The sequence below is a fragment of the Pomacea canaliculata genome, linkage group LG12 (assembly GCF_003073045.1).
Source record: "Pomacea canaliculata isolate SZHN2017 linkage group LG12, ASM307304v1, whole genome shotgun sequence".
Lineage (NCBI taxonomy): Eukaryota > Metazoa > Mollusca > Gastropoda > Architaenioglossa > Ampullariidae > Pomacea > Pomacea canaliculata.
In genome coordinates, this window is record NC_037601.1 from 8,078,365 (window position 1) to 8,105,018 (window position 26,654).

The 26,654-nt window shown below is 40.9% G+C and overlaps 3 protein-coding genes across 7 annotated transcripts; 2 read left to right on the plus strand and 1 right to left on the minus strand.

The window, feature by feature from the left end:
* The first annotated feature begins 8 nt into the window (after positions 1-8).
* On the plus strand, positions 9-8,207 carry LOC112577279 (Bardet-Biedl syndrome 4 protein-like). The gene is made up of 14 exons (XM_025260331.1): positions 9-32; positions 175-243; positions 598-697; positions 845-988; positions 1,279-1,390; positions 1,651-1,723; positions 2,479-2,532; positions 2,714-2,841; positions 3,254-3,308; positions 3,769-3,990; positions 4,279-4,450; positions 4,807-4,876; positions 5,513-5,651; positions 6,098-8,207. Exons 2-14 carry the CDS (start codon positions 199-201, stop codon positions 6,734-6,736), a joined length of 1,953 nt encoding a protein of 650 aa, XP_025116116.1. The 5' UTR covers positions 9-32; positions 175-198; the 3' UTR covers positions 6,737-8,207.
* LOC112577280 lies at positions 6,845-14,043 on the minus strand. Its single transcript, XM_025260332.1, has 3 exons — positions 13,162-14,043; positions 10,776-11,032; positions 6,845-10,448 (listed from the first exon to the last, which is right to left on the minus strand). The coding sequence occupies exons 1-3, from the start codon at positions 13,235-13,237 to the stop codon at positions 9,276-9,278; spliced, it is 1,506 nt and encodes a 501-aa protein (XP_025116117.1). The 5' UTR covers positions 13,238-14,043; the 3' UTR covers positions 6,845-9,275.
* A 2,212-nt stretch (positions 14,044-16,255) lies between these two features.
* Positions 16,256-25,786, plus strand: LOC112553248. Of its 5 annotated transcripts, none has more exons than XM_025220346.1 (11): positions 16,256-16,428; positions 17,211-17,534; positions 18,274-18,446; positions 19,225-19,375; positions 21,025-21,191; positions 21,718-21,860; positions 22,127-22,272; positions 22,465-22,535; positions 23,764-23,935; positions 24,213-24,320; positions 24,806-25,786. In XM_025220346.1, the coding sequence occupies exons 2-11, from the start codon at positions 17,265-17,267 to the stop codon at positions 25,055-25,057; spliced, it is 1,653 nt and encodes a 550-aa protein (XP_025076131.1). In that variant the 5' UTR covers positions 16,256-16,428; positions 17,211-17,264; the 3' UTR covers positions 25,058-25,786. The 5 variants fall into 5 exon arrangements, with proteins under 5 accessions (XP_025076131.1, XP_025076134.1, XP_025076130.1 ...); XM_025220349.1 differs by having other exon boundaries at positions 17,325-17,534; XM_025220345.1 differs by having other exon boundaries at positions 16,256-16,423.
* The last annotated feature ends 868 nt before the right edge of the window (positions 25,787-26,654 follow it).

Below are 26,654 nucleotides of genomic sequence, written 5' to 3' on the forward strand. Positions count from 1 at the left end.
AACAAAGGGGAAACACTCTTCTCTCAGTCCTAGTTAGTAAAATTGTCATCGATCAATATTTACAGTCTTTTATAAATAAAATATTTCTCTATATATTTCCTTTACGTATTGTGTTCTTGCTACATCGATCAATTTCAGTCCTTCTCGCTTTACTTTTACTTTACTTTCATTCAGTGCGAGCCGTCACATATTTTCAACATGGCTGACGAGACTGTAAACGTAGAGGCGGCGGCCTTAACAACGGTAGGGTTTTATTGTGCTTTGTGGTATGCCGATCTATGCAAAAACTGTCTAGACGTTTAAAATAATTAATAATTATATCAATTTATCAACAATAAAATAAATTTGCATACGGACAATAAGACTAGGGTTGACTTAATCGCAAACTACGATAGCTATAGGAAAATGTAGAGAACTAAAACTGTAGATTGAATTGGTTACAAATAAATAATCGGCATTTCTTGAAAGCATTTGTCGAGAGGTAGAATAATAATTATGTTATTTTAATTTTTTCAAAGAACTCCGAAGTATCTGCACAGATGCAGGACTGGATAACATTTCTGTGCTAATTTGACAATGTTGATATTTACTTTGCAGCATGACCGTGACCAGGATCTTAAAACAACAAAGATTCCAACTGCTGAAGTCCATGTGCCAAATGTTCATAGTGATCCATCAAAGTCACGACCAAGGAAATGTTTGTTTTATTATATTTTACTTGATATGGTGTGTGTTTGAGTATGTATGTATTTATTACAAAGTAATAACACCATGCAGTAACTTACATGCGATCTAAAATTAACAATGCTTGTACATATCAATCATCTGCATTGGCTATTCACAGTTCCGGATATCCCCCTTTTTGAGAGAAAAAATTGGCTGATTCACCTACATTATGTACAACGGGAATTTGAGAAATGTAAAGTCCTTATCCGAGAAGTCCTGGGAGAGAGCAGCGGCATGTGTGAATATGCAGTATATGTACAAGGTACGCTTCACAGTTTTCTTGCTGGGCTGCAGTTACTTTTTGTTTTGCAGTTTATTTTGTTTCTTCTTTGCTATTGTAAAGAAGTTTTAATCTTTAAATGTAATTATACTGGAGCATTGTGGTAGAGGAAACATTTTCAAATATAGTTGTTCATCTACCTGTTCTACCATTTAGACTAATTGTCACAAGATCATTTGAGTGACAGTTTCAGCTATATGAAATAGTAAAATAGATTTTTTTTTTAAAATATGGATATATTGTGATTGGTGTTTCATGAATGTTTGTCACAGCACTGATTCTGAGACAGGAAGGAAAGATTCAAGAGTCTTTAGAACTCTTTCAGACATGCGCTCTTCTTAATCCCCATAGTGCTGATAATCTCAAGCAAGTGGCCCGATCTCTGTAAGTTCTTCATCAAACACTAAAAGTCCTCTCCTTTTCCTAATATAGTTGTCAAGTATTGTTTTGTTAGTTAGAGACTTATTAGCTGATCCTTAACAATGGTAACATTTTGTAACTGCTGTGTATGTGCATATACTTAAAACTGTGCACCTTATGAGTATTATGTATATCAATTGATTATTTATAATTCCAAAAAAATAAATGGATTTCTTTTGGCAACTCAAGCATGTTACAAACTGTTCTTGGGAATTTTCCATCAGTTTCCTCCTTGCCAGACACAAAGCAGCTATTGATGTCTACAATGAAGCAGCCAAACTAAGTGAGCGGGACTGGGTGAGTATTGACTTTTTTGTCAATCTCAACAACTGTTTTTTTGAAAGTCTGGGAACCTGTGAATGAAAGATCATGGCCAGTTAAACAGGGTTGTCCAGCTGTCACACAAAGTGATCAGTGCACCTTTGAACAGTCTAATAACATTTTCAGTAATTGCACTATAGCTCATAGTAGAAAAATCCTCCAAGATGATGGGCAGTTCCTTACTTAGTACTTTCCCTACCCTTATCTAGATGTTCCTTACTCAGTACTTTCCCTACCCTTATCTAGATGCTTTAAAACCCTCTTGTTAATGTAAAAAGGTACAATAATGGCCGGCTTTATTCCCTCTGCCAGTCCAAAATATGAAGTAGTCTGTTAGTGTGTGTGTGCATATGGTTATGAACTTGACTGGTTTAATATATGTACGTGTATTTGTAAAACAGGTATATGTGTGAGCTGTCATTTTATTTATGTATGGCTGAGTGATGGTAATGTATTTGTTTTGTGAATCTTCCTTTGAGAGCAGGACGATCTACTCCGTACACAAATTTGTCAGTATACATATTTACATAATAAACATATATATTTGTCTTATTCTTTTAAAATGTTTGCTTTATTTTTATTGTTATTAAAGTATACAGTTTTAATAAAATACTGTAAGCAGTTTACTCCTTTTAGAAATCAAAGAAAAGTGTTTTCTTTCATCATCTTAGAGTTGAGTGTTTTTATGAAACAAATGCTTAATCAAGTGGGCTTTTTGTTTTTATTCCTAGGAAGTGGCCCATAACCAAGGTGTCTGTTATATGTACCTGAGGGATTTTGAGAAGGTTAGAGTGCTTTTAAATCATTTCTAGCATTGGATTGGTTAGCTAAAGGCTCATGGATATGTGTGTGTGTGTGCATTTGTTAGAGAAAACTGACAAATAGAGACTGAGAAAATTAGATTTATGCAATAGTGTTGAGGCATTTTGCTATTTTTTGGTGCCCCTTGACCTGTGATTCTTCTAGGCTAAACAGTGTCTGCATCATGCCCTGGAATATCGCCGTCATGAAGTGACCTATGTGATGTTAGGCAAAATATTCTTGATGGAGGGAGACATCAAACATGCCATCGATGTCTATCGAGCAGCTGTGGAGTAAGCTTCTGTTTGTGTACAAATAAAAATAATCATATAAAATGATTGTAATTTTTTTAATGAACATTAGGCCAAGTCATACACATGTTGATGACAAATATTCTCATTTAGGGAAATATGTTGCCATTTATTAACATTTAATTTACTCTGACAGAACAGGAGCTTAGATGCAGCCTTTTTCATCCATTAATTTGTTTTTTCTAGAAAGAAACTCTGATTTAAAATTCTGCCCCATATGCAGGTAAATGTTTTGGATATTATTCCTCTTCTACTAACATCAAAAAAATGAAAACATGAACATAAGTATTAAGGCAGAGTCTGTAAAGAAATCTAAAAAATCATATTTCATTCTCAATGTGTATTTTTACTCCACTAATAGTGGCATAATAAAAAAAGATATTATCTGTTTCAGACATTCGCCAGAGAATCCAGATCTGTTGACCACTCTAGGGCTTCTTTACATGCAGGTTCAGTAAACAGCCTCTGGAACCAAGGGGAGGGAAAAAAGTTAAAGCTGAGAGTTTACTCACATTTGCAAGTTCACTTATCTGTGCATGTTTCTGTGTTGATGTATGTGGCTGTGTGCTGATTGCTTGAACGTGTGATGCACACTTGAAAAATAAAAAGTATTTTTGTACTATTTTTTTTTAATAGGATTGAAAGATATTTTGAATACGCATTATGCTGCTAGCATATACATTAAATGACACGGATGTCAAATGGTTATTTGTGAATGCTATGTTACCTGATAAAAAGTGCAGATTATTATGTGATGAAAATATCTGCTTAATAGCCATGTTGTTAATTTTACTTTCTTCAGCAGGTCGAGATGTTTGTTTCCTTTTTTATTCTATTTAGTCTTTTTAGTGTAACATTGGGAAATCTAGTGCTGTTGTTATATTCAGGTTTTCTTTGCTGATATGGCAGGTTGGGCAGTATCAGAAGGCATTTGAGAGTTTGGGAAATGCTCTGACATTTGACCCAACACACACTAAAGCCATTATGGCTGCAGGCAGCATGATGCAGAGTCACAATGATTTTGATGTAGCTTTGACAAAATATCGCATCCTCGGTGTCAACACACCAGAGAGTCCCCCACTGTGGAACAATGTGGGCATGTGCTTCTTTGGCAAGAAAAAATATGTTGCAGTGAGTTTGTTTTTTTTTTTTTTTTCTCACTGAAAGTATGCTTAAGTATGTGTTTGTTTTTGTTTTAAATAAAGTTTTTGTGTTGCTTAGCTTGTATATGCTTTGTCTAGAAAGATAAAACTACAGTATAAATAGAAATTCCAAATTAGCATATTATATATTTCTTGTTGTGTTTTATACCTATGAAATACCTGCGTGCAACCATACAGTTACATATACATGCGTACACACTCACAAACACATATACACACACATAGAGTTGATTTCAAATGTGCTGCTTAATTGCAGGCAATCAGTTGCCTAAAGCGAGCTAACTACCTTGCACCGTTTGACTGGAAAATTCTCTACAATCTGGGCTTGGTGCATCTGACCATGCAGCAGTATGCCTCAGCCTTCCACTTTTTGTCTGCATCCATCAACCTGCGTCCCAAAATGGCTCACCTTTACATGTTGCTGGCTGGTAAGTAACAAGGTTGATACAATTCTCAGAGGGTACAGCATACATAACCAGGGCCTTATTTATCTGTAAACTTTCTGAACATGCATAAAAAATGCACTCAAGTAAAACTGTGAAATTTATCAAAATGCACAACAAGAATACAGTTGAATAAAGCAAAGGACATCTCATGGCTTGAGAGTTTGTTTTAGATATTATTGTAAGTTATTATGTTGTTTAGGTTCTTGTTGCCCTGGCAAGCTTTTCACTGATAGATATTTTGGCATCCGTTGTGTAATATTTTTCTTATTGTTGGGATGAAACCTTATTTTTTAAGAAGTACAGTCTCCCGTTTTTCTAAATCATGATTTCTTCCTCAGTTGCTTTAACTCATCTAGAAGATATGGACAATGCTCTTCAGTCCTATGAACAGGCTGTGAAGCTGGACCCGTAAATATATTTTTTCTTTAATTTTTGTTAGATATGGTATTATATTGATGATGATTTCTATAGCACCTTTCTCCACCATTAAGGTGAACTCAAAGGACTTTACACAAAGAACACCACACATACATGATAAATGCTATACAGTTGTCAATTCTGGAATTGAGGAAGTATGAGGAACTCTCCCATGATGGTAAAATAAGCTAGCTTAGGCTTTGTTCCATTGATTTTATCAAGCAGCATCTGAGTAAAAGGCATGTTTATAAGGTGTGCTTGTCCATTGGCCAGCTCGCAGGCCAAGATGCCCATACTGTAAATGCCAGATTTAGTAATGTATCCACTCAGATTCTTTTGATCAAGAATTTCTGGACTGAACCACTGGAGGCAATCGGCATATATTGGATATGATGAGAAATGCTGAGGAATGGATAAGCATTAAAATCATTCATACTGTAATAGTGCGCTATTTGTATGATGAAAAGAGAAGACATCGTTATGTGGTGATTTTAGTTGTCTGTTAGGCAAATATTTTCTGATTTCAAAAACTCCCCAAAATCCATATTCTTTTTTGATTGATTCATAAGATATAGTGTAACTATTTCAGCTTCTTTGCTTTCAAAGGGGTGCTTTATTTGTCTCCAGAACCGACCCAACCATTCCCCTCAACTACTGCGTGTTTCTGTACAACAGCGGACAGCGAAAGCAGGCAGCCAAGCAGTTCTCCACTTTTGAGCAACTTCTGAGGGCCCCCAAACAAAGCCAGCAACCTGTAGACCAAGCTGTAGGCATGCCTTAATGATGATTGTGTTCAGTTTCTGTTGTATCTTTAGTACATCGCTTGATGATGAGGGTGCGAGATGGCTCATATTTTTCATTGGACTTTCCTTCCATATGTCATGATTTCCAAATGCTTAGGTTTGTAGTATTGACAGTTGTTGTAGACAGCCTGCTTGTGAGAGCTTATTATGCAGCAGTCTTTTCTCAGTTCAAGTCACGAAACCAAACCATGCAAGTACACCATCACATTTTATAAGCATTATATTTGACAGATTCCTTATTGACCAACCCCATGGTATGTCACACAGACAAGCTTGATATAGGTAAAATGAAAGGGAAATATGGTTGCAAGTGACTGGTTGGCCAAAAAATCAACAGCCAGCTGAAAATTATCCGGTGGCAGAGCATCCTTACAGAGCTTTCTAATCACTTTTCTTTGTAACCTCACAGGTGCTGGATTTGGCATCCAAGCTGGGCCCCGTACTACAGGTTGGAGAAAATTTGGTGTGGAAACAACCAGCCCAGCCCTCTGGGCCCCCAGTCGGCGAGACACCAACACCAACACCAGTGCCACCTTCTGTTGACAACATCAGCAACGATGCTGAGCGCCAGGGTGCCTATGCTGTGCCTAGTAGAGAAGGAACCAGGAATGACTTGAACAACAACCACAACCTTGCTAGCTCTGAAGCAGATGACAGCTCTCAGACAGGAGCAGACAATCTCAGCCAGCTGCCACTCCAAGGTTTTGAGAATCTAGACCGCAGCCAACTGCGGACTCCTTTGGGCCTGCCTTCATCACCAGCCCCACTCACTAGAATGGCTACAACAACTGGCCTTGACCCCGAAATTCTGGCCTCTCCCACAGTAGAGGAAACTGCACCAGATGCCCTCTATGCCATGCCCATGAAGAGAAGTGTAACCAGAGGTGGGCTGGCACCCTTGACACATGGGTCAAGTACCAGGGGAGGAGCCTTGCCTGCCTTGAGCCGCGCACCATTACCACCTGCCCATGATCCAGAGGATGATGATGACAATGAATGTGAAGAGATTGAGGAGCAAATTGAGACTGTGAAGCAGCGTGCCATGTGAAAGAGAAATGGACTTTGACACCCTCATATAGAAGACTGTACACTATTTGGGTAGTATGAAGTGGGGTTTTTTTTGGGGGGTGGGGGAATTGTTGAAATTTTCTTGTTATTTACTCTATGGCTGTCAAGTCATTTTAAATAATTTACTGACATAGCACAGTCACATGTAGAGAGCATGTAGAAACACAAGTTGCACAGATTGCAGGGTACAGGGTTTATTTTGTATTCTGAGGTTATTTTCTGAGGTTGTGAAGTTTGATCATATTTCAGTTGTGACTTAATGAAAAGTTCATTGGTAAAGTGTTAAATATCAGAGAACTATAAGCAATCTGGTCATATTATGGTCCCACCTTCGTGATCTTTGTCTTATTTATAACAATGCTGAGGAATTATTTTTCAGTGATTATTAAATTTAGAAATTTGAATTTGAGGCTCATTTGTCCTGAAATATCAGTATTTCATGTGCATGTCAACATCAATGAGTGTTTCATGTCATCGGTCTCTCCAGTCTGTGAAGGCACAGAGGCAGCAATAGACAAGAATAAAGTGGTCAGGAAGTCACATGATCCTTTGTCTCAGGTGTTGCTGAAACAACTACGCATGTTGTAATGCCTGCTGCCATTGCTACACCATCAGTATTATAAGGAGTTACCATGTGCATGTTCCAGGCTGTGTCCAACTCCAAAGAAGTCTCTTCACCCTGCAGATGTCATTTTGTGCCTGTTACAGCCAGATCTGTCAAGAGGGATGTGCTGCTCTCCCCTTGACAAACACATCAATTCAATTGGAGTAGGTAACTTACTGCATGTTGATTACAGATGTGAGGTCATTCAGGTCAGCCTCAGCTTACTTCTTTCCAAATTTCTGATGAGGTGATTTTAAAGTGTTGCAGTGTGCATGTTCTTACAATGATGTAAGAACAGTTTTTAACTTTACATACTTCTCAGAGTGTGAGATCTCTTCTAGTCGAAGCACTTTCCCTCCCAACCAACCAGCAAGGCAGGACCTAGTTATCTGTCGTGGGGACCTGACTTTCAGTGTTTAATCTGGCTTATTTTTGTTCATACTGTCATTTCATGCTTCTCTGCAGAATTGAAAAGCTCCGTCCATCGATTTTGTGAATGAAGCTATGGCAGGGTGTGCTTGTTACCTGTTTGTGCTTTATATGCAGTCAATTTATGCACTGTGCTCTACGTACTATCATCATAAAATATTGTTTCAAGGTTGTGCTGCCTGAAAGTTTTGACATTTTGAAAAAAATTAATTTTACTTTGTATGAAACTTGACGAGCGGAAAGCTCATTCCTTCACGACACTAACGAAACAGTACTCAAACATAAGTAGATCCGAGAACACACACATCTGAGAAAACCAGGAATAAAAAGATGGTGTTTATATTCATGTATGTGGTTATTTCCATATTATTGACCTAAACAAAACTTTCAGACGAATAAACTTGTTTAAGGATCACAATGGTGCATTATGTTAAAAAAACCGAAATGGAGTATTTTGTGACATTACATGTCACACATTAAACATGGCATTGTGTGACCTCAGTTGGAGGTATGTTGGTGAGAAGTGAGATGTTCACTATATCTGACATCAAAAATATATATAAATAAATTGAAAAGAGTGTGTTCTCTTTCTTTCTCTCTCATGCACACTCTTTAACTCTTCCTGTGTTTTGAGCCTTTTTTTGGTCCCCCTTACAGGATCACGTCTTTTTGGACTTTAACATGAAATTAGTAAGAATGTTAAAAAGAACTTTATCATATGCATGCTGGCTTGTAGAAGTTTTGTCATCACACAATGTGTACAACCAGTCTATCACTTCAAGTCTTCAGTCTTCATGGCATCACAGCAGACATAGCATGCCACTTCTAGTCTTTATAGGATCACAGCAGACATAACATACTTCATCTAGCCTGTCATCTTCATGGCATCACAGCAGACATAGCATGCCACTTCTAGTCTTTATAGGATCACAGCAGACATAACATACTTCATCTTGCCTGTCATCTTCATGGCATCACAGCAGACACAGTATGGCACTTCTAGTCTGACTTCAGGACGGTTTCTCTGGGTACCGATGTTTCCAATTCCCTTACCCATAATTACTCTCCTCTCCGCCAATAAACTATATCTCAAACTTATTCTGTAATATTTCCTTACATTTTGTGTGCCTCACTCCTCATTCAAATGCCTGACTACTAATGTTCACATATATTTGTAGCGATACACTGTGAAACCATAGCACAAGTCGCACATATGCCATTACAGACTTGATGTTTATACATCACTCATGCTTATGTCATGACGAGACTCTCCGTTGTTGTCCAAAGCATCAACATTGTAGTGTCCATCGACCAATCCGATCGTCGGTAGCAACGGTCACCTCCTTGCACTCACCTCCACGTTTTATCTCCCACTCCCTCCCCCGCATCCTTGCTGTGTGACTCTTTGGCGTGATGGTCTCCTAGAAACTTTTATTAAATATTGCCTTCCACACTGAATCGATTTTCATGTATTTTTTTAGAAACATCATCTCGACTTCGCACTTTTCCCTCTATCTGAGAGTCGCTGGTTTGTTTTTTCACTGCTCTGTGATGGTCGGGCTATGTCATCACTATCGTTGTTCGACATTTTCTTGGCGGTGACAGGTCTGTGCACTTGTAGCCCTGTGGTGTTTCTGTACACTGCTGCTAGTGTTTTAAATGAGGTGGTCTTGGGAACGCCTTGTTGCGACTTCGGTCGAGGTTTGTCGCGCGCGTGGGCGGTGGCACTGCGGTTGAACTCTGTCTGGTTCACAGTCGCGTTCTTGGCCGAGTGCGCGCGACGGAAGCGGTCGTCGGTACGTGACGTCACACCAGTTGGGAGGACCATCGGGAGGCCCTGTCTAGAAATGGGAGTCACTGGACGACTAGCAGGTCTGCTTGTACCCGTGTCTCTTTTCTTCACGGATTTGTTTGCGTCAGCACCGGTTTTGGTTTCCTCGATCTTGGCAGCAGTCACCTGGATTATGTCGGATGTCGCGGAGGGTTGATCTCGGGATGTTTGTAACTCTTTCACGTTTTTCTCGGCTTCATCCGTTATCGGAATTTGGTGATTCTCTGTGGTCAGTGGAACCGCAGTACGGTCACAACTTTGATCTATGAAAGTTTCCTCTGAAATGAGAATATTCTCTACGGGCGGGATTTGAGCTTCGGCTTTCTCTGCGGGAAGATTTTTGCCCTCAGAAGCTACTGAAGTCGTGTCACCTTCTGTTTGTACAGGAACGCCATCAGCCTTCTCAGGTTCAACTTGAGGTCGATGCATTTCCGGCACAGGTTCGCTCTCAGAGCTGTTTGGCGTCGAGCCTTCGCGAGAATCGACGGATTGAAGCCCATCGTCCGGAGCTTCCGTCACGACAATGCTGACTTTCGGAGTCCGAGTCCTGCTGCCTGCCTGCTCTGGCGCCTCGGGGCCAAGACCGAGGACAGTTCGTCTCAGTCTTCTTACACCTGGGGATCGCTTGACCGAGTCAGCCTCGGACACGACGAGCAGGCTAGCGGCAGCGTGTTCCAGACTGGCCTTCAGCTTGCTGTCGTCCATGGCGCCGTCCAGGTTGACCATCAGCTCATGGCGCTTGGCCGTCTCCTTCTTCTGCTCCTCGCTTCGACGCTGGTCTGCAATCTTGCGCGACAGTTTTCCCTTCTCCGACCACACGCGCAACACCTTGGAAGAAGAAGAAGAAAGAAATCTAGGATGAGACAGACAAGGAGATGCACACAAACTCAAGGATGAAGACAAGACAGTGACAGAAAGAACAAAGGGAGGAACAGCCAAAGACAAATGGAAAAGCGGACTGGGAAGACAAAGTGGAAAAGACGGAGAATCGAGTTAGACAAGCTTAAGCAGAGACGTTCATATAAATAAACGTGTTGAGAGGTCATTATTCTTTAGGGATATAGTGCGATGGACGATCAGTAAAGAAAATAACACTTAAAAAATGACAGACACACAGATAAGAACAAATAGAATATAACGACATCTCGATAGAACCTTTCTATGGCGCTCCAGGTCGTTGTCTTCGTTCTTTTGGACTTTCTTCTGTAGCTGGGCAACGACTAGGCGCGCTCTGATTAGGTTGCGCGTGTGCTCGCTGATGTCGCTGGCGTCGTCTCGAGTGGCGATAGTGTGGTCGTAGCAGTAGTCGACGATCTTGGCAATGATGAAAGCGATGGCGACGGCGCCGACCATGACGCCTACGGTGATGAGCACCTTCTGGTAGCCGTTATCTGTGTTGGTGCTTGATGAGTCTGTGCGAAACGTGAATGGGAGGTAATCAGTGTAATATAAATGGGGGGATAATCAGCCTAAGTATTATCTCGCTTAATTTTCTCTCTTTCTTTCTACAGTTGAATTGACAGAACCTCGCAACACCTACAAACCTTCCACGCAATCAATAAGAGTCGCTAAGTTCGTACTGAGGACAAACAAGCCTGGAGTATGGAAACCAAACATTTGACAAGAGTTCGTCCACGGAAGCATTGTCTGCCACAGTTCACAAGCACTATTGGGACTACATTCACACCGTAGCACCTCCATCTCCCCACATTTTTTAGAATAAAAATAATATCTTAAATAAGCTTATTGTTTGAACAGACTTGTTGGATTGTTGTTCTTTAAGGGGCCACGTGGTGAATCATCATTCATTGGACCTCGCGCAATCATACCTGAAAGGTGAACACACACACACACACGAATAGGGATGTTACCAGATGGAAGAGAAGTTTTATGCTTTCTCCAAGTGATAGTTGGGTCTGAGTAATACAACGGGCCCACCAAAGCCCAGACGTGTCTGATGGCATTGATCATTGTAGTCTTTACTTTGAGTCTTTCAAGCGCTGAACAAAGCCGCCACAACGTGTCACAAGCAGGACGAGAAATGCCATGCACGTGACAAAAAGAATGGTTTTACGATCTGGCAGCTATTCATGAGTCAACACTATCCAAAAGCACGATTTACCAGACGGGACTGTTAAACGCCGCTCGGGTATCCATGTACCCTGAGATTTGTGGGTGTCAAATCAAATAATGCCTTTTAACTCACGCCTTTGAACGCATTGCAGTACAGCTCAAACTTTGAAAACTACTAAAATTTGTCTGTTGAATTTGGAATGCAATTCTTTAGTTTATATAAAACCTTATTTCTCAACTTTAGTATATAGAAAATTATTTTAGTGCCTCTAAACATTATTTTCTGTTAAAACACATTATTCTAATTCTCAATTTGTTTTAAACAGGGAGAGAACTGGTTAACATTTTTATAGTTTCACGTCTCATGAAGAGAAGATATTCTCGTACGGCAAACCAGAATCAATGAGGTGCTAAGTTCATATTGAGGACAAACAAGCCCGGGGTATGGGAAGAAAATATTAAACGAGTTCGTCCTCGGAAGCATTGTCTACCACAGTTTCCATGCACTATTGGCATTGCATTTATAACCTACCCGCCCACCCCACACAGGTGCGACAAATAGGGTGTCTGTATAAATGGACAGAAGGTGAAACGACCAAGTTTATTTTTCCAAGGAAGCACAGCCTGCAAATTTCAGGAAAGAACAAACTTTTTCCAGATCGAGGAATGGTTAAGCTGTCATTTTGTGTAATAATAGTAGAATAAAGATTTAATCATAAACTCTGAGTGTATTTACCATCAACTTAAATGAATGCGTGTTTACATTCATGTGTGTGTGTGTGCCTGCGTGCATGTCTGTGTGTATCTGTAAGTCTTTGAGACAAACGTTACTTTCAGCTAATTAGAGAAAACGAAAGTGCACACGCCACCCGCACGAAAGCCTGTTGTCAGGTGCAGGGAATCAGTGAACCAGAACGCACAGGTGCTTGTAGTCACGTGCTTGTAGTCATAGGACGCGACAGCCCTTGACAACAAGCACAAAGGTGCGACACACCACAGCCTGACCTTTACCTTTGACAAACTGCACTTTGGCAAGTGTACAATGGCCCAGTCTTTTCTCAAACTACTACATACCTTCTCTGTTTGTTTTGCGACACTAGCGACATCTTCATTTGCTTTGAGCTACATGAGAGAAACTTTGATATTATCACTAAATCGAGACTGCTTCGGGAGAATATTTGCCAGCTGGTCGTTGTTGTGGGTGGGAGAGTGGAGGTGCTTTAGTTGAACATCTTTTTCTAAGTTTCTGACATATTCATTTTATATAAGCACCCAAAGGTGTGGGAACTATGAACACAATCTGCATAAGTGTAGCTGTAACAAATAACAATCCCCGCCCCCACCCAAGAAAGGCAGGATGATTGCTGATAAAAGGAATAGACAACAAGAAAGAGTGATTGGAATGGGAAAGAAAGACAACAAAGTTTGAAAAAAAAGAAAGGAGATAACTGAAGATGCATCGACTCACTCTGTGCTGATGCCAAAGTCGAAGCGAGGCTGACGGTGACGTAAGGTAGAGTCACAGAGGTCATTGTTCTGGTCATGTGCTGTCACTCCAAAATTACTCCCTTGGATACCGACTGTCACATCTGAGACCTTCGACATGATTGTTGCTGTTGTTCAATCATCTTTATCCTCAGTGAGCTGCTGTTGTTGTTTCTAGGACAGTAATTGTTTTTCTCAATACAATCCCCAGTGAAAGAATCTTGATATGACCATGTTTGTTCCAGCAGTCGAAGATCGCTGTCTATCGAAGACGGTTCAAAACTTCCAAACGTCTTGCAAATGACGTTGACAGACTGAAAGGTCTTCCTCCATAGAAATGTCGTCTGCTTCATGGTGGTTGTGACTTCAGACTTCTTCAAAGTCCGACAACACTCGAAATAAAGGACAATGTCCCTTACCTCGCATTGGTCCTTCTAACATCTGACCGGATAATTATAAGTAATGGTAATCTTCTTGTGTCAAGGTATTACCAGATCAAAGCCTCTCGTCGTCCACCAAACGATTCAAGTTTGGCAAGGAGGTTAAAAATCCCTCTAGTAGCAAAACAGTGAAGATTATTATTTAACTTGCTTTTGGGGAATGCTTACAGATTCAAGACAGTAACACTGTTCTTTGTGTTAACCGCGAATACAGGCCTTGGAAATGCGGACGCATACTGAAGACACCCTGTCAAAGAATCATTGACTCGTTTCGCACTCTGCCCAACCAACTGTCACCTTGTATTGAAAGAACTTTCTCCCTTTTTTCTGTCGGTATGACTGCGGTCTTTATTCTCTGCTGTCACTTACAAATCGTCCTCTTTGTTAGAAAGTTTCAAGACCCGTACTGTGAGAACATCAGGTGTAGCCAGATTGCCAGTACCCAGATGACTGCCCCTGTGGCGACAGAACCCACTAACGGCGCTTGCTCGCTAGCCAGAAGGTGTGAACACCGCGAAGACAGGGGCTAAGACGAGTGATCATACATGTAACTTGATGGTTAACGAGGAGACAATTGCATTGCTGAAAGTTTTGAGCAGTTTTGTGAGACAAGTCCAGAACTAGTCTCTAATGGGTAGATGGAAGGTGAAAAGAACAAATAAGACTTTGCTTGACCATTTCCAGTGACTGCTCTACTTCAGACGAGATCTGAAACCAGGAAAGCCAATCCCCATTGTGTTAGTGACACCGGACCGCTCCCCCTCTTCCCCTCCCCCACCTCAGAAAGTAAAAGAATGTTTTCACCGACGACTGTCCAATAGATACAGTTGGTCTGGAGCCCGCGTGCATGGACAAACCTTAGTGCTAAGCAGCATGCACATTGGGGTAGGACTTAGGACAACAGCAGTAGCAGGTCACACGGTGCTTACTGCATTTCCTCCACGCGTCGTAACCGTAGTGATGAAACAGAGATACTTACTAACCCCCGGGTTTGCGTTACCTCCGCTCAGTACCTACAATCCTAGCGAGGTGTAGATTAGGGCTCCTAACTTAGCAACCGACCTCCCACATCTGCTGCACCCGGTATAGGACCACACGACTCGTACAGCTGCAGTTAACCTGGGGAAATGTAACCTCTGCCTCATAACTATTGGCCACACTGGTAAACAATAACACTGAAGAAGAGAGAAGAAGAAACAGACATAAAATGACTTTAACAATACATTTTCCCAGAGTAAGGATAAACGTAGAAAATATTTCATTTTTCCCACCACTCTCTCTGTTTCTTTTTCTCTCTTTTTTTTTCTCTCTCTCTCTTTCTCAATAGGAATGCACAAGCACGTGAACATGTCTAAAAACTGAATTTGACAGTGAGCATCTGCTATAAGGCCGGAACATCTTCAGTGCAGTGAGATGGGCTCGAAGGGAAGCGGCGCGAGTCTTGAGTTCAAGATCCACGCGAGAAGGCGGGGAACAAAGTTCAGAGGACGTGCACTTTGCCCCAAGCTGAGGCGCTTCCTGTTGTTTCGTGCGCCTGGCACACAACTCGTTTAAAAATGTTCAAGTACACTTTCATCGAGCAGAGCTTCTTATCACTTCACCTCACCACCACTTCCTATATCATCATCGTCGTCATCGTCATCCTCGTCGTCACCATCATCATCGTCATGATCATGATCATTGTCAAAGTCATAACAAAGCTGACTGTACAGGAATTTAAGGCATACTGGCCTTAGCCTCCGTGTCTAGGATATCATCACACTCGAAGCTACCAGCAACTGAAATGCACCGCCAAACAAAGATCATATCCACCATGGTGAATTGTTTTGTAGGCTTTTATGATGAATCCATATTGCATAGACATCGCCAATTGTGTTTTGCATAGTCGTACTCATGCTGGTATACGAAAAAATCGAGAGAAAAGGTCCTCAAAACTATACCAACTTTACAGGAAATTGAGAGAACAGATTTTAATAAAATCCCATTTCATAAAGACAAAAATTCACAAACCTCTAGTGCCACTACAAACATTTTGTTTTATTGAATGTGGTCACCGGCTGAAAAGTTCACAGAAACATTTTAATAAAAAAAAGCACATGCATTCATTCGATCGTGTATGCTGGAATGCTTTCATTGAGTTTCAGAGTTTGGTTTGTCTCTGTCACGCTCTACTGAACGCCATGAAAATCACTGAAGCGCTGACTGTGAAGACATATTTGGCATTTCAGGTATATTTTCTGTATGATTTCCCTGCGGAGTAGGCAAAGCTCTTTTAGGTCTGATTGACTTGCAAATTAATTCCATCAAAACTGACTTCTTCAGGTACTCACCAAGACAAACAACATTTTAAAACACTCTAAAGCTTATCTTTTTTGAAAAATAGTTACGGATTAAATTATTTTGCATGCGGATGTTTGTGTGTTTGGTGCCCGGTGAGTATCCATCATCATTCATCATCATTCATCATCATTAGGAGTTTTAGTAATTACATGCTATTTATATTGTGCATTTATTAATATTTATTAAAGGATGCTAAAAATAGCATGAAATACTTTCAGCAACATGCAGCAGCGTCATAAATAATGACGTCATACTAGAATCTCGTCACGTATTATATTTGACGTCATAGGTACGTAGGAATATCGTGATGGCGGCTGCTCGTTCTGTCTTCTCGTGTCGGAGCAAAATGTTCATCTTAAAAGTAACTTGACGCCTAAAGTTTCGGTGGCTGGAGATCGCCGGAGATCGGATTCCGCAAACCACATTGATGTCGATTAATGTCTTTCCTTTTTGTGGCTGTATGAAGTAAGGTAGCATGCTTTCCCAACGCCTTTTCTTTTCATCTTTTCATCTTTTCCTGTAAAAGAACACCTCAGACAATAAACAAACATTCAGCTCCTGAAGCATTGTCTACTACAGCTCACGTGCACCACACACACACATACATACAGCCATCTTTGTCAGTTCTTTCTTTTAAATTTGAAAAACAAAGTAAAGAGTTGGTCTTTCTTCTGTTAAAAACAACTTGGAGACTATTTTAATTTCTTCTTTCATTCTTCCGTTTTTCTTTGTTGGTGGAATAAAGTGCTATATAAATTAATTTTTATTATTATTAATATCTATAACTTTTAATGATTCTGTTGAAACCAGTCAGGCCTGACGAGAGTGGGAAGGGAGGAAAGGGGGGAGGGGGTCTGGTATGCCTTGGTCATAGGATTTTTCCTTCTTTTGTTTTAAGGAAACGTTGACGGAGCATTCCTCAGTCTGGAACTTTTTTCTATGGTTTATTACAAGTTTGATCCCTTACCGTTATTTTTCCTTATTTACAAACCACTCACGTGTAAACAACTCTATGTTCAAACAGTGGTGTAGATCCTAGTGTACTTGTTCGAATGTTTGCATTCTATATTGTTACTGAATGAAATGTAGATATTGACAATCAAATTGTAAACATATTATTGTATAGTGGGAAAATAAGTTACTATTACAATTACAAGGGGCCGAGAGAGGTCGTCTGTCCCGGGGCCCGAGCTGGGTCTCGGCGGCCCAGCATCCACGTTCATGTGTGTGGGTGTGCGCGTGCGTGTTCCAGTTTCTTCCTGTCCTTCGTCCCACCATCTCCATCTATATCGCCGTTGATAACAACATGATTGTAACTCGAGAACTAATTATCAAGCGCCCACCTTTGGACCGTCACGTGTCAAAGGTCAAGATCAGCGAGGGGCACATGACGTTTGCACAGCTGACGGAAGCCGTGGTGTCGCGAGGCTGTGGTTCGGAGCGCAGCTTGTTGCTGCTGCTGCTGGAGGGTCGGGGACAGGCGGTCAGCGAGATGGTCATCTGGTCAGTGCTCGACCTGCTTCTCTATCTGGCCGGCCTGCTGGTCCGGCTGGTGGAGCCAGTACTTTTTTTGTTGGTATGTTTCCATCTTATTTGAACGAATACAGAACTGTGAATCTCCGTCCCGTTACTGGGTCTTTCCGTCGTGGTTTGTGCAGACTAACCCACCACGTGTTTTTGTTTGGTTGTTTATTATACGAGTTGTAAAGTTAGCTGTAGCTTAAGCTTGCTTACTAATTTATTTTATAGTTTTTTATTTGATCATACGGAGAGAGGACATGAGAGATTTTTTTAAAGAATAAACTAAACTAAAAGGGGAAAGGGTGGACGAATGAATGGCTGTTTCGTGAGTCTGTAAAAGCTGCAGATATAATTTATATTTTCCCAAAGAACGGCTCATTTAAGTCAGAACTGTTTAAACAGGTAATATTAAATTGAGTTGGGATGCTGTACTTTCTATGATAGCCAGTGCTAGAAAACATGGAAGTGTTCGAAAAGTGTGTGTATCTATTTGTGTACATTTTCATTTGTTTGAGTGTGTTTGTTCGCGCGATTGGTATTTTGCGTGTATACATGTGCATAAACAAGCGTTTCCGGTGCATGTAGAGCATGCAGAGCACGTAAAAGGGAGGAAACTGCGACACAAGGTGTAGACAGTAGTTATTGTTCTTGATGACCTGACCTTTCACACAAGTTCTAACTTGCAGTTACTGTTTATAGTGACACTGATTTACTATGCATACTGCGGTTTATTTTTATTGGTATTAATCACATCGGTTTGCCATCTGTTACCTCCATCCCCCGCCACCCTACAGGTGAGCTGCTATGACGATTACGTGTACTCGCCGCTGCAAGCGTGGCTGTCGCCCTTGGTCCAGCGCGTGCCTCGAGAGGTCAAGCTCGGGGACAGAATGGTCACTGTTTTCACGGCCAACATCGTATCCTGGGCGAGGACAGGACTGGTGATACCAATAGCCTGCGCACTCAAGCAAGTAATGCACGCACGCGCACACAAACACACACACACACTTACTCTTGCTTTCCTTCTGTTCTGTTAGTCCTTTTTTTCCAGTCTTTCTGTCTGCTTGTTGGTCAGTCAGCGAGCACGTGTTTCTGTCCTTCCCACTCTACCGACATGACACTTCGTTCCATCACTGATGATCATTTACGTGATAACAACATTCATGACAAAGATAACTAAGATCACACGGTGTCCTACCTGTTGACCTATAACCCTTCACTACACTTTCTCAAACAGGTGTTAGTCTCTGTGGTGTCTATCCAATTAAATGTTGCTAATTAAACTTTTTTTTTTTTTTGCTGTCCTTTCTATGCTTAGTTTGGAAGTGCTAGGTTTCCCAGTATTAATTTCAAACAATTCTATTTATCTGAAGAAAAGAGAAAGGTAAACATCGCAACGCCTTTTGAAACTTGTTCTTCAGATCGATTTTGTTTTGTATTACGAGGCCCTCGATGAAACGTTTGACTAGACTCCCGTTTCATTAGAGCTTTCAAATGTTTACAGACCCTGCAACAAAAAGCTTGATTGTTTGGCTGAGACTGAAATGAAAGAAAACTGTAAATATTTTCACATGGTAGGGTACATGACGGTTTATTAAATCAAAGAAGTTTTGACATTTCTCACACACGGCGCGTGTACAACACAATACCGTGTAAATGTATTTGTCTCAAGTGGTATTTAAAGGCAGTTAAACAAATTATCCCGTATTATTATTTTGTAATGTCAAGGTTATTATTTTAATCAGGTATCAGCTCCACTGGACGGGCTGTCTACTTATCGTCCTGCACGACTTTCTGGATCACGTGGACGGCATCGTTGCCAAGGTTCACCGGCGTGTTCATGGCAACGTTGACGATCCTCTGCTGGGTGGATTCATGGATGCCTTTTGTGACAAGGTGGGTGTAGTATTTAGGTTACATAGGTTTAGTATTGAAGTTACAGTCGCCTGATATTTTTAACGTTTATGTTTACTCTATATCTGTTTACTAAACTACCACAGGGGGTACGTTTTGTAAGTGCTGTTTGGGTTTTTGCTGCATAGAGATGTTTTGGGCTTCTTTCGACATCGTTTTCTTTTCTTCTTTTCGTTTCTTTTGATACAAGCCCTCAGCTAATCATCTGTAAGGATCGACAAACATACTAAACAGTTTTCATTGGACGTTGTGGGAATCGTTTCCACTTTGAAGCTATGTTCTCGATCTATGTTCTCCCTAGTTAAGAACGAAGTCGGTATTTGCGTTGTCGCCGATCGTCCTGAATCTAGTGCAGCCCCCAATTAAGATGGAAAGGTCAATGGCGCAACATCTTAGCGGTATGTAGAGTACAAGTCATTGATTTGACTGATCTGTCGGAAGATTACAAAATTCTACTCCGGGTCTTGTTTTTATTGAATTATTAGAGTAAAATAGACGATAGTGGCCATTCTGAGAACAAAATGACCTTCCAACTTGCACATGACATCACATGAAAGAGATATGGACGATACAGATAACGAAATGACCGACTACCCGCTTCCTAAGTCCACAGTAGTCATGTGCCCAGTTTAATGGGTCGAACGGGAGTATTAAGGAAGATAATGCTAAAAGATAATACGATAATAACATCTTCATGGAGATTAATGGAACGTTCAAATGAGTGCATGCCAATGTCTATCTTCTTCACGTCCTCACCCGTCGGAGGCATGATAGGTCACGTGATATTTCCAACCTTGCTGAAAGTGATAAGTGTCTTGCTTCTGCAAACTTAACAGGTAACAAATTATCGACTTTCAAAAAGTCGATCTGTGCAGAGAAAGAAAATTAAATAGGTTTAGAAACTTGACGAAAAGTGTAACAGCGCCCACTCAGCACCTCTGTGGGGAGAGACTCGTTTTTAGACACAGAAAGGCAGTGGGAAGTGTGCAAAATATAAAATCCCAGTGTCAATGATAATAAATCTCTATCCAGGTTCGAGGATGCCATGATTCTCGTGCGCCCTGAATTCGTTTCAGCAAAAAATGTCGGTTGTTCTTTGTGTACACACCATTTTTGTAACAACCTTTCCTGACTGTGTGAAATGGCAGATGGTGGTGTGCAGATAGTAGAGATCGCGTAAAAAGTAAAGATCCTGGATAAGAGATTAGAAAAATTCCTTTAAGTGTTAATTTGTGCAAGAAAGATGAGCTCATGAGGAATAAATGTAAATCGAAAAGCAACGAAATGGGAGTGACGCTTTAATGTTTGTCTTTAATTAAAGGGATACTCAAGTCTTGTGATAAGGCTGTGGTGACGGTCAAAACGTTTCAAACATATATTTAGTTACAATTGCAGAGCACGAGAGCAATACAGGAAAAAGAATTCGTACACAAATCTGTCTTGTGGGTTAGAGTTTGTTCTGTGGAAGGCGATGTTTGTAGGTATACTGTATATGTAAATCGAGAGCGGAGAAATATTATCTCCAGAGTTTATAAAATCGCAGTTCGTATCGAGATCAACCTACTCATTTGAAAAACCAAATTACAACAAATATACTTTTAATTACATCTACTGCCCTTCTTTGTCTGCAGATCGTGAATGTGCTGACCTTGTGGAGTGTGCTGATGGTGACGGACTTCAGTCACATGACCTGGCCTCATTTGTTTCTCTACGTCACACCATGTGCCGTCATCATAGGATATGAGTTTACCCTGGGAGTAGTTCGCGTTCAGGATTATTTCTACTCTTACTACATGCGGTATAACCACCTTTTGTTTTGTCTTTTTTGTTTGTTTTGGTTTGTTTCTCTCAACTGAATTTATTCATTGTCTAATTCAGGTGATCTATCGGTACGATTCTTCGTGTCTCTTATTCTTTTTTGAGCTTTTAATTTTTATTCTTCCTACTAAACCTACATTTTTAAGGAGAAGTTAAGGCATGCAAATAAAAATTGTAGGACGATAATAAATATAATATGACAACACAGCACTCGGTCATGTAACAGGAGAAGTTCATTACAAAACTTTTGTAATGTTAAGTTCAATATTATACGCCACATTCCTATTTTGACAGTAGCTGCCAAGGTGTTCAGTGGATCTGAAGTTTGAGTTTCAATTTGAGATTCAGATTGGATCCAACGCTTAAATACATCAAATTTCGTAATGATATAACAGAGACCTAATAATGGTTACAGAGCTTGGTGATGTTTGTCTGTCAGTAATGGTGACAAGGCTGGTTACGTCTGTCGTTAATGATGACAGGACCTGGTAATGTCTGTCTGTCAGGGAGTTTAAACAGAATGACGATGGTGCCAGCTCTGAGTCCACGGCAGCAGTCATGGAGGGCAAGCTGAAGGAGAAGCTCGAGTCCATGGGCCTCGCATTTCTCTGCCTTGCCCAGGGGACGCCAGTAATCATGAGAAGTGTTTGTGAGTCAAATCTTGCTCATTCCATCTAAGCTAACAATACGTGATATCAATTGGCAATATCAATTGTACGATTGTACTCAGACTCCATTACACAATCTTCTTATACTCTTTCTTCTCGCACATCCGACTGACCACCACCAAGCTCTGAATGTGTTCGACTTACAATACGAACTCCAACTTTGTGATTTATTTTGAAGGCGTGGGTGCGCGTTTCCTGTGCATGCAAGTCAAATAAAGTGTTCGTTGGTTGATTGATTGTGTTGAAGCTGGGGTAGCAGGAATCGCATGCCTTATCCTCTCAGTGCGACTCGCGCATGCCAGTCTGGCCCGGAAATTGTCGGCGCGAAAACAACGGAAACCAATCAGACAATCAAGTGGCTCCACCGTCGGCAGCTGTTTGCACCACTTAAGGGTAGGTTTAATTTTTGAAGTCAGTTTAAAAACACAGAAAAAGTACAAGAGAAAGAAGCAAAGAAGAGAACAAGGAAATAAGAAATAAAGACACTGATAAACAGTTATCCCACACCAACCACAAATACATTTTAGCAATATTAAAATATGGTCAGTGGTGATTTTGTGTCACGTCTTATTTAACTGTCTCTAGACACGACGCACGACAGGTGTGCAAGTGGACCTCCCGCCCGTCGACAAGGAGTTCATTGGCTTCAAGAAACAGTAGGTGTTGGTACGATCGCGCTCTGAATGTTGCTGATCATTAAAGCATTGTTTCAAAACATCACGCTTCGCCCTTGTCACGGATGGAAGGAGGTGTGTATTCAGCCTGAAAGCGTTTTGGGGAGAACGGAGTTTTTATAGCAAATGTCCGTGCTCCGTGAGAGAGGAGTATCGACTGAGTGGAAGTGGGTAGATAAGTGTGTCAGGTAGGAACATGAAAATTGTCATTGATCTCCTCCACCCTAGTTTACCCCAGTCAGGGGTTTCACGGCCTCGTAACAGCTGAGAGAAACGGGATTTCGCAGTGCCGGGGTAGCTTGCACGGTTGATATCACGTTAACGCTTTGCTGGGTATGAAGGACTTGACTATTCTTCCCGTGGTCTGTTAGGGCGGATGCCGAAAAAAAAGGGATTTGGAGGACATTTAGTCACTGGGTACCTCGTTCATTCGCTCGCTTGCTCACCCGACTGCTTGCTTTTTCTGAATTAATTAAAAACACACAAGTTTAGCACTAATTCCCAACTTTATCAGCTTCATTTCCTGTCATGAGACTGTCAAGATTAAAGATTAATTTTACCTTTTCTTTTTCATTTCTTGACATTTTCTTGTTTTTCTTCTTTTTTTTTTGTTCGCTCTTTATTTCTTTATTTCTTTCTTTTCTTCGTTCTTCTATCGGTTTGTTTGCTGCTGTATAGAAATTATGTAAAATAATGACCTGTCCACCCCAACAAGCAATATTGCCGATAAAAGTTACTGTAAAGTACTTGTACAACAAACAGACCATAGCCTCATAAGAACTGAGATGGATGCAACGTCCTGAAATATATCTTGAATGTTTGGTGAGATTGAATGGAATCGGTTTCTGTTACACCACAAAGAGTACAGACATTATATTGGGTATTCTGTGTGCAGTCTTCAATACAAAAATGTCCAGTCTTATCTTTTGAGTCTGCCTTTTACGGAGAGAGTTTTTAACAGTTTTCAGTAAAATCACTGTAGGAGGAATGATAGACACAGTCGTTTTCGAGAAAAACTCTTGAAGCGACACAATAGGGTTTCGAAACAATGGACATTGAATCAATCGGCTGTTTGCTGTTTCAATGCAATAACTAGCTCCTTTCTGTGTGGTCATCATCCTATTTCTGAATCTGCAATAAATAAATAAATAAAATGAAATAAAGGCGAGGAAAAATAAAAAAATAAAGAAGAATTTTCTTTTCTGCCCAGATCGTCACCAGACAAGTACATCAAAGATGACCTAGCTCCCTTCACACGCAGCATGTCCGTGCCGACTGGGGTGGAAGGCTTGGTGGACAAAGTCTACACTGTCGGGTGCTTCGACCTCTTCCACAAAGGTCACATCCGCCTCTTACAGCGCATGCGCTCTATTGGTAAACAGGTCAGTCGCACAGTTCTGCTATCTACCAACGAGCAGGTTATTGCATAATACATTGATTCCTTTCTTCTGCATCTCGTCAGCTGACGATCGAAAACCTCTGTGATGCTCTTGTCGTGTTCTGTAAATAATTCATGGCTTAGAACAAGTTAGGGGCAGATAAGTGACGAACAGTGTTGGACAGGTTGCTAGGTCGCTCTCAACTCTCCCTTCCCGTTCTGCCTGCTTGCATTTGTTGTCACAGCATGCCGCACTTGTTTGCAAGGTTTGTCTTTTGCAGGTGATTGTAGGTGTGCATGACAGCCGCAGCATTTACATGCTGAAAAAGCGAGTTCCAGTCGACAGCACAGAGAAGCGAATGTTGAATGTCAAGCAGTATGCTGATGTGGTGAGTAGATGTCTCTTGAGATAACAAAACCGGCAATACTGGCATTGCAGGAAGTTACCCGGATGTTATTGTGAGACAGATATAGGCTCTTGTACAGTTACTAGGACTAACAATTTTTTTCCCAAAGAAACAGAGCATGGAAAAGTAACATCGGTCCTTGTATAGCATCCTTATTGGTATCATCTCAAATGTACTGCAAGAATAAGGTGTGCACACAGAACTATCTAACAAAGGAGAGCTGTTAAAAGTTTCTCTCTAGGGTCAAGGTGATGAACTAGATGTGCATTCCTATCTCGGGTTTGCTGCACCTCTGCTCAATAACTTCTTCAACACGCCCTCGTTGTAACTTTGTACAAGGACAAAGATAAAGATTATCAGCTGACCTCTTAGTCTGTTCCTTTTCCCAATCCCTCAATGATCCTTTGCTATCCCTGCGGTAACGATATTTATTTTTAATATCAACGGCCCTGGGGGTTTGTCGCCAGGTGTTTTGCATCGCCGGCACCGACCCGTCCACCTTCCTGGCCTGCGCTTTTGCCGGGCGCCAGGAAACCAGTCTTTACGTCAGAGGGGACGACATGCCTGACTTCCCGGCCCGCGAGCTGTGCGAACAACTGATGCCCGTAACCTTTCTGCCCTACACCCCCGGGGTCAGCTCCACCAAACTGCGCAAGGAGATCTACAACAGCAGCCAGAGTGACCCCCGCCTCGACCTGGACGCCAACTTGTTCTACTGACAGATGGCCGCTTCACTGACCGCGACTCGTGCACGTCCGACCCTCAGGCTTGTCATCGGGGATGGAGAGGTATCTTGAATGAGATCAAAGCAGTTCTCGAAAATGTGCTCTCAGCAAGGGTGTGCTGAACGTCACCAAGGAGAGAACGATTACCACAAAGAATTTGAAACCTAGCCGTTGACATCCACGGGACTCGATCGGCAGTCAACGGGACTCAGTAAAGAAGGACGTGTAGATGAAGACTTTGTAGTCCGTTATAGTCAAAAGTTTATCTGAAAATATGAACGGAAAGGTACAGACGTTGTGATATATTATTGAAAATATTTTAATGAGTGTTGATACTCCTTAAGGACAGAACAAGCTGCGGCTGTGATGTGGGTGTGACTGGTGGGTGTGTGTGTGAGTGGTGCCATGTATATATATATATGTTTAGAGTGGCTGTAAGTATACGAGTGGGTGTGAACTACATGACTTTCTTTAAGGACAGTTTTTGAACAAATTTTTCACAGCCTGTGAAACACGTTTCCTCTGTGTTATATAGTTTATTACTTGGCAGCTATTGCACATGTCGGATGCAAATTACGAAGAATAATATATTTTTCTATGAAAGTAATCGCCTTAATTTATATGAAACATGTTCCTGGCGTGAATGTTATCTTACTAATGCACGCCTTTCCCTGCTATATTTCATTGACATTAAAGAGAAGAAAATATATTTTGCTTTATTCTTTTTTTCTTTACTTCTGTTCTCTGTGTCCCTTCATCCACGAAGAAACGCTCATGTACCTGCAGACACTGTTGCCACTCATGTTCCTGCAAACTTAACAAAAACGTGTTTCTGGATATGTCTACCCGTATAATCTAAACGACTAGTTCTCCCTCACTGACCAGCTGACTAAAACAAAAAAACAACAACAAAAAACAAAAAAACAAACAAACAAAAAACTATATCACGCTCATCTATCTGTAGATTCTAGTTGCTGGTCACGTGTCTGCTAACTTTAAATTTACTTTCCTCTTCCTGACCTTACACTCTACATCTGGAAATAAACTATCACCAAACAAGCGTGTTTATCAGATGCAAACGTGACAGTTCTGAAACTTAAAATATCAAAGTTTCAAATTTTGATTGTACTTACTCCACTTAGCAAGTATGGGTTATAAACTTTTCCTTCTGTATTCTAAGATGGTCAAAAAAGTGAACTTGGATGGAAGCAAATAATGTTTTTTTTAAAATATATATTTAGAGCGAGAGCGCAGAAATGTTGGATAATTTCTGTTAAATTTTGAGATTTGAAAATATTTTTATTCAAATTTCACAGAAATACTGCTTTCTTCTACATTTCTAATTTCTCCACTTCCCTCATTCATTTACTTTTTTGTCTTTGCTAATGTTTGTTAAAACCATTCTTTGTTCGGTGTGGTTCAACACAGTCGAGACAACTCGCAAAATATCACTAGCCTCATCAGATTTGCTTTCATAAATCATCGCAAACACTGACTGATGGTCCAGCACCAGGCACATCACGTACTGTCCTCATCCACACCGACCTGAAATTTGCACAAAATATAGTTTTACCTGAGCGCAGTCGATTTA

Bases quoted from the DNA above. Each gene is read 5' to 3' on its own strand.
- LOC112577279 (XM_025260331.1), top strand. From the start codon at position 199: ATGGCTGACGAGACTGTAAACGTAGAGGCGGCGGCCTTAACAACG. The intron at 1,724-2,478 runs GTGAGTATTGAC...TTTTATTCCTAG, and splicing joins AACTAAGTGAGCGGGACTGG to GAAGTGGCCCATAACCAAGG. The intron at 2,842-3,253 runs GTAAGCTTCTGT...TATCTGTTTCAG, and splicing joins GTCTATCGAGCAGCTGTGGA to ACATTCGCCAGAGAATCCAG.
- LOC112577280 (XM_025260332.1), bottom strand. From the start codon at position 13,237: ATGACCAGAACAATGACCTCTGTGACTCTACCTTACGTCACCGTCAGC. The intron at 11,033-13,161 runs GTGAGTCGATGC...CGTTTCGCACAG, and splicing joins GACTTTGGCATCAGCACAGA to ACTCATCAAGCACCAACACA. The intron at 10,449-10,775 runs GTTCTATCGAGA...TCTTCTTCCAAG, and splicing joins ACCTGGAGCGCCATAGAAAG to GTGTTGCGCGTGTGGTCGGA.
- LOC112553248 (XM_025220346.1), top strand. From the start codon at position 17,265: ATGATTGTAACTCGAGAACTAATTATCAAGCGCCCACCTTTGGACCGT. The intron at 17,535-18,273 runs GTATGTTTCCAT...GCCACCCTACAG, and splicing joins AGCCAGTACTTTTTTTGTTG to GTGAGCTGCTATGACGATTA. The intron at 18,447-19,224 runs GCAAGTAATGCA...TATTTTAATCAG, and splicing joins CCAATAGCCTGCGCACTCAA to GTATCAGCTCCACTGGACGG.